Source organism: Onychostruthus taczanowskii, unplaced genomic scaffold (genome assembly GCF_017590055.1).
Source record: "Onychostruthus taczanowskii isolate IOZ18803 unplaced genomic scaffold, ASM1759005v1 scaffold15, whole genome shotgun sequence".
In the NCBI taxonomy this organism is placed as follows: Eukaryota; Metazoa; Chordata; class Aves; order Passeriformes; family Passeridae; genus Onychostruthus; species Onychostruthus taczanowskii.
The window spans coordinates 3,063,212-3,069,603 of NW_024498685.1; the positions used below are offsets into that span (position 1 = coordinate 3,063,212).

The window sequence follows — 6,392 nt, forward strand, 5'->3', positions numbered from 1 at the left end:
AAAGCATTGTATGAATTTAAATGTAGGAAAATGCCTTCCTCCAACTGCTGTCTTCAGGGCTAGTTTCCCAAAGTGCAAAAGAGATCTATATATTGGATTTGTCATCCTAAGAAGAATTACCTTTAGTCATTCATACAACCAAATTTTCTATTATTATTTTATCTATTTTTATAGAAAAAATATTTATAAAATTATCTATATTATTATCTATTCTTACTGTAACATAGATGTGTCTGTCATACGCTGATCATACACATTCATTGTTTATATACTCCAAAAACCCATGGGTAAATTTACCAACAGAGACAAGGTAACTCCCAGTTTACATGTTAGGGAATTCTTTCTGCTCATTTTCACCACCACTCCTTAAACCAACCTATGTAATAAGTTTGTGTTATGTTCTGAAAACAGGTGTCCTAGTTGAAAAATCTGTAGTTACCCTTCCATGTTATTATTACTAAATCACCTCTTACATTTCTCCCTTTTTCCATCAGTTATCTCTTAACTGACCTGGATTTTTCTTGTTCACCTCTATTTTATTTTTGGAGAAAAAGAAGAGATAGAATGAGAGGAAGACAACAGGGATAGAGCCATCAGTAGGAACAGCAGCCATTAGGCAATATCTGGAGAGCAGGGCAAGCATCTTTGATACTGGCCCTAAATACTGTCCCAGGTGCTAACAGCTCCAGGGACTTCTTGAACCTAATGCAGTTTATCTATTTTGTCTAGGCTGCAGTGGATCTTCCAAATGCTTATCCAGTCTCTCTCTTTTAATGTACCTCTGCTTGCTATGTTATTCATGAAACAAGTTCTTTTAAGCTTGGCTATGTATAATGACCTTAAATCATTGAAAATGGAGAGACGTCTCTCTTCAATCATGGGATTAAAAGGGCCACAGTTCTATCAGTCAGGGGAAAAACACTACAAATATCCAATTTGGATTCATGGCAAATTTGAGTAATTGTGAAGGATGTGCAGTTAGTTTTTCTTCAGTTTTTAGCTGAGAGATGACATCAAATGAGTCTGCTTATGAATATGTATCAACCATAATACAAACTCTTCTGCATAGGAAATTTGACTTTACTGTGTGTTAGGAGACAGTTTGCCTCTGTAATTATATTACCACTTAATACTGTGTAAAAATCCAATCTATACTAATTACACTCAACAAACAGATTGCTCAGTGTTATTATTACTGGAAAACGTACAAAACAAAAGACATTTTCTAATTTCTTGGTAGACAGTAGTAAGAAAATATCTTGTGGTTATCTGAGTCATACTGGAAATCAAATGTTCAATGCAGACAAACATAAAGTGTATTTCCTCACACATGTTTTCAGCCCTGTTTTTCTGGTAATGTGTTTTTCCTTGACATTCTGATTCAGTTGTAAAAGGGACAGCATAGCCTAAATACTGCAAAGGACCCTATGGGGTTTTCTTTATTTATGACATGTAGAAATCAAGGTCTGAATAGACATCTTCTATTTTCTCTTATCTTAATGACATTAATATTGAATGTGGATATTTTATAGTTTATTAAGAAGTTTATTCAGAGGTGTGTTGGTTCGCCTTTCTCTTTGTAGGACAATTATCTGAATTTATTGACATATACAGCTTTGCTCAACAGGCCAAGTCTGGATTTTTGGGCTGGGGGAGAGAGAGAGGCCACAGTCACCCATTTCTTTCCATTCACCAAACTGTTCATTGCAAATGGTAGAAGGGCCACAGCTACTCTGAGCCATCGTGCGTGTCTGAAGGAGCACCAGGGCCAGTTCTGCGCAATGGCTCCCGGGCAGTGCCGGTTGCAGGAGCTGGTTGGGCTGGGGTCCTGGAGGGCCCTGGAGCTGCTCCCTGCCCTTGGGATCTCCTGGTGCCTGTGGAATTTCTCCGGCCAGGCGCGGGCGTCTCAGTGGGCGGCCGCCTGCGCAGGTTGTAGCGGCGCTGCGGGCAGCGGCTGCGGGACCTCTCGGCGGCCATCCTCCTGCGCAGGTGGGTGGGCAGGCCCACCACAAACAGCTCGTAGTCGTCGTCGCCTCGCACCGAGTGCAGCACCTGCTCCAGGGCCTGCCGGCACACGGGGCAGTCCTCCCTGCCCCGGGCCCAGTGCTGGATGCACCTAAAGCAGAACTGGTGCATGCAGTAGGCCACAAAGGCCGGCTTCCTCACGGTGCCCAGGCAGATGGGGCACTCCGAGCCCACTGCTGCCTTCAGCGGCTCTGCCCTGGCAGCAGAGCCGCTCTCCCCCGTGCCTTCTTTGGCACCGCTCGCCATGTGCTGCCAAGAGAGACGTGGAAGGTAGTGGAAGTTGTGTGGCAGATGGGTTTGCTCGGGATGGTGAGCTGCTCCTTCTCATTAGCACTGCAACTGCGGATGTCAAGGAAGCAGAGGGTGAAAGGCCACGGTTGTTGGCTGGCCTGGGGACAGGTGGAAGAGATGCTCAGGTCCCCCTGGAAGGAAACCTTCCCAGCTTGTCAGGGTAAGGTTTTCCCTCCCAGACCACCTCCATGGCTATGAGACATCATAATCCTTCACTAGGTCTGTACTCACCAGCACCAAAATCCATCACTGTGAGATCACAATGGGCTGTCCCCAGCCACAGCTCACATGCCTGGGGCTTGTGCAGAACAGCTGCCCACTGCATCCCCCCTTTCCTTGTGCAAAGAAAGAAAGAAAGAAAGAAAGGCTATTTGCAGTCACTTTTGTGGGATGAAATGGTTTCTTTTTAGAAGATATATGGTTTCTTTTACTGATAGAAATCACCTTGGCTCCCTTTCCATTTTAAAAGTTAATCATGCTGGTATTTTGGTGGTGAAAATATAAATGAAGCCCCATTACAACCAAGTACATGCAGGGTCAGTAAATTCTTTCTGTTGGAAAACTAGTGAGATGAAAATGAGAATGTTAATAGACTATCCATCACATTGATGAAACTGTTGATTGAAATTCACCCTCACATATAACCTATTTGTAATTTCTCTGTAACAATGTGTATTAATGGGGTCTTGTTACTTTCTTATTCGTGTTAAAATGAATAGCAGGAAATATTTTAAATTCAAAACCTTTTTGCTACTGAGTTTCACAAGAGCAAACCTTAGCTCTTCTATAAAAATCAATTGCTTTATTGTCTGAATATAACTCAAAAATGTATTATATAGGAAAAACAAAGGATGCTTATTTACTCTGCTTGATGTTGTGCTTAGATGTGGATTTTCCATACCTAAAAAAGTCTGAACTAAATTTTTGTTACCAAACAGGAATCCATAGTATTTAAAGACAGGTCTAAAGAAGAATTTCAATAATGTTGTTTGAATTCTAATCTAAGACTGAATTCAATATGATTTTCCAGTTTGTCCCACTTTCTAGGTAACAATTATTCGTTTCAGTATGACTTTTACAAAGACCAAATAAAAAAAGAATTAATCTCTCCTTCATTCCTTCTTCAAAACACTATGCAAAATTAATTATACTGGTCCTTTGTTCTGACTTAACAAAAATATTAAGCATGGAAAAGCTAAATTGTCTGAGGCATGGATGTATATGTGGCTGTCATAAAACTTAATTGAGCCAAAGTTACAGTCAGATGGCTTTTGACTTAAGCTATGTAGCACCTTATTAGTTAGGTATTCTTTTTGCAAAATTTTAAATTATTTTAAATCCAAATCTCATATTTTCTTCCACTGTATCTCAAGGGTTCGGAAATACCCTGCTCATTTTTGCCATTTCAAAACCAAGTTCTTTGTTTTAATTTGCTGCTGCATGAAGAAAATATCCCTAATTATTGACAGTGAAAGCTAAGTCCTGCCAAAATGTCTTCTTTATTCATTATCTATTCCCATTTCAGTCTGGCCTTCAGTGTTTTCTTCTTTCAGCAGTGTTTCAGAAAGTAAACTCTGAAGAGAGTATCTCGATAGACAACAGTATCCAAATGAATAAGGAAGCCAAATGAATAATATTAGCTCCTCAGGTGGCATCACTGAAGAAACAAGAAAATTAACATGGATGATTTTGGACATTATCTCCCATGCAGAGCGGTGTGCTCTCCCCCTTCATTGCTCTGAACAACAGAAACATGAGGATGAAGAGAACAGCTTCTTGTTTTCTTGCCTTGCTGATCGATCCTGTAGCCAAATGGCCCAGAACAGGTGCTTGTTATAAAGCAGGCATCCAGACTTTCTCTGAGTCCTGTTGTTTTCTTCCCACAGGTAACAATGGGAAAGAAAAATCAAAGTTCACTAGACTAAATTTCTCAGTCTAGAAGTGCATAACACATAAAGTTAAAACAAGGGCAGACGGCAAATCTTCTGAAAGATCAATGCTCATATCTCTAACCAAACTGCATGGTGGCTGTGTCAGGCATTACAAACAGCACTGGATTTTTCTAACAGCTGTTTGTGCTATGGAATTAAATCTGGCATTCTGTACTGCCACAGTAGGGCAGTTAGGGAGTGATCTTCTATTGACTTCACACTCAAATGAGCTGAATTTTTTTATAAATCACCACGATCTTGGTATGCAGAGCATGCATAAGAAAGATCTGAGATTCAAGGCATTAGAGGAATGTTATAAAGATCGATTGGAAACAGTGATTAACTACTTAGTGCATCATAAAGCAGCATTTCCTCATTCTTTAAGAGGGCAATACATGGTTATAGGTCACAAAGCAAAAATGATTCTTCATTTGTAAAGTTTCACAGGCGACATTCTCAGTCATTTAAAATACACTACTTTTTACACTTATGGTAAGATCAACTCCATGCACTTTTTATACCCTGAAGAAGCAATAACTTACTTCTGTTTGTTGGCAGATGTTTAGCAGAGGGTGAGAACTCCAACAGGAGCTATTGGATGACTACATGTGCTGTGAGTCTGATTTTGTAGATCTCAGCAGTCAATGACATCTTGTACTGCTGCATCCTTGCTTAAATTGTACTGTGTAGCAAAATATCAGCAAATGGCCCAGCTGACAAAATGTCAGTCATAAACCTCAGCATTTTGCACCTGGCTATGGAACAATCTGCAGTAATGGCACAGTCAACAAAATTGTTTACTGAACTTGCACCCTGCTGCTAATGACTGACATAAATAACTGGTCAGTACACCTGACACGAGGAGCTTATCTGAGCAGACAGCTTGTGTTCTACTTTTTGAGTTGAAAATTTAGCTATTGTGTCAAAAATCATTAATTTGATAAAAACATAGAATGTTTCCTCCATCCCCAGAATTAGTATTTTAGAGGAGCTAATTTGGTCTGATATGCTGCCACTCTTAGGATTCCTGCCAACAAAATAAAAACAGGACAGGTATGGAGACAGTGAAGTGTAGATCTTGTGTCTAGAGAAATACACTGCAGGAACTCATGAATTCTAAAAGTGGGGCTGACCCAAAAAGACTGCAATCAAACAAATCTGCGTTCAGACAACTGGCAACTTCAGTTTGAGGACTGTAACTCTAGAGAAGGTTTAAGCCTTTCTTGAGTGAAGCCTAGCTGCACCAGCAGATGCCTTAGAAAGCTGAGATTTTTCTGGGATTGAATGATCAGGGATCAGAAAAAGAATCACAAATGTGACAGAAAGCTGACCACCAAGTGAATATGCAAAAAACCACAGTACAGCTGACTGGATGAAATTGCAGAAAGCTGTCTTGCCACAAAGCAGCTGTTGCCAAATTTCAACTTGCAGATGCAGGACTGTTTGAAACAAACTGGAAACATTTTAATTGATTTTGAATGTGTTGTATGACAACAGATAATATTCAGAAGCAGGATGTTATGTGTTAAATAAAAATAAAAATGGAGTTCTCCTCCATAAAATCAGAATTTGATTCGTTAAGTCTATTTACAATTTTTATTTTTTATTTTCCTCTGCTCTGAGAAATAATTGGTTGGCTTACTATCTTCCAGTTGGAAACTCAGTCTAAACACACCCTATAATTTTCTCTTTCCTTTACATCACTGGTACCATTCTATACAATTCCTCCTGTTTGTTTAGGGTGTGAGCCTTTACAATATATTTGAAACGTTATAATGAAATAAGCACCCTGGTCACCACTTAAATAAACCAGATTTCAATTGCTTGGTTATCCATGCCGACACCAAGCTAATAGCTTTTGTTCTCTTTTCTCAGACTGCATACATCTTTGGTATTTGAAGTACTAAGAATAATACTAGTTCAGCTCAAATTCCCAACAAACTTGCAGAGACAGGCAGTATGTTTTCTCCTACATGATGTGCTCCTGCATAAACAGACCTTGTCTTTTTTGTCACATTTATAAATGGCCTTAAAGTGGTCACCACAATCACCTTCATGATCTTTTCTGCAGAGTTTTCTATTTCTTTCTATTGTTCTTTCATTAACTCTTCCCTTGCCGTCTCATTTAGGATAAATCTTGCCCAA

General features: G+C 39.7%; 1 protein-coding gene across 1 annotated transcript; it reads right to left on the minus strand.

The window, feature by feature from the left end:
- Nucleotides 1-1,728: 1,728 nt before the first annotated feature.
- Nucleotides 1,729-2,271, minus strand: LOC121332929 (E3 ubiquitin-protein ligase Topors-like). Its single transcript, XM_041398860.1, has one exon. The coding sequence runs from the start codon at nucleotides 2,269-2,271 to the stop codon at nucleotides 1,729-1,731; it is 543 nt and encodes a 180-aa protein (XP_041254794.1).
- Nucleotides 2,272-6,392: the final 4,121 nt, after the last annotated feature.

What these genes read in the sequence shown, in the direction of transcription:
- LOC121332929 (XM_041398860.1), bottom strand. Translation starts at nt 2,271, where the DNA reads ATGGCGAGCGGTGCCAAAGAAGGCACGGGGGAGAGCGGCTCTGCTGCC.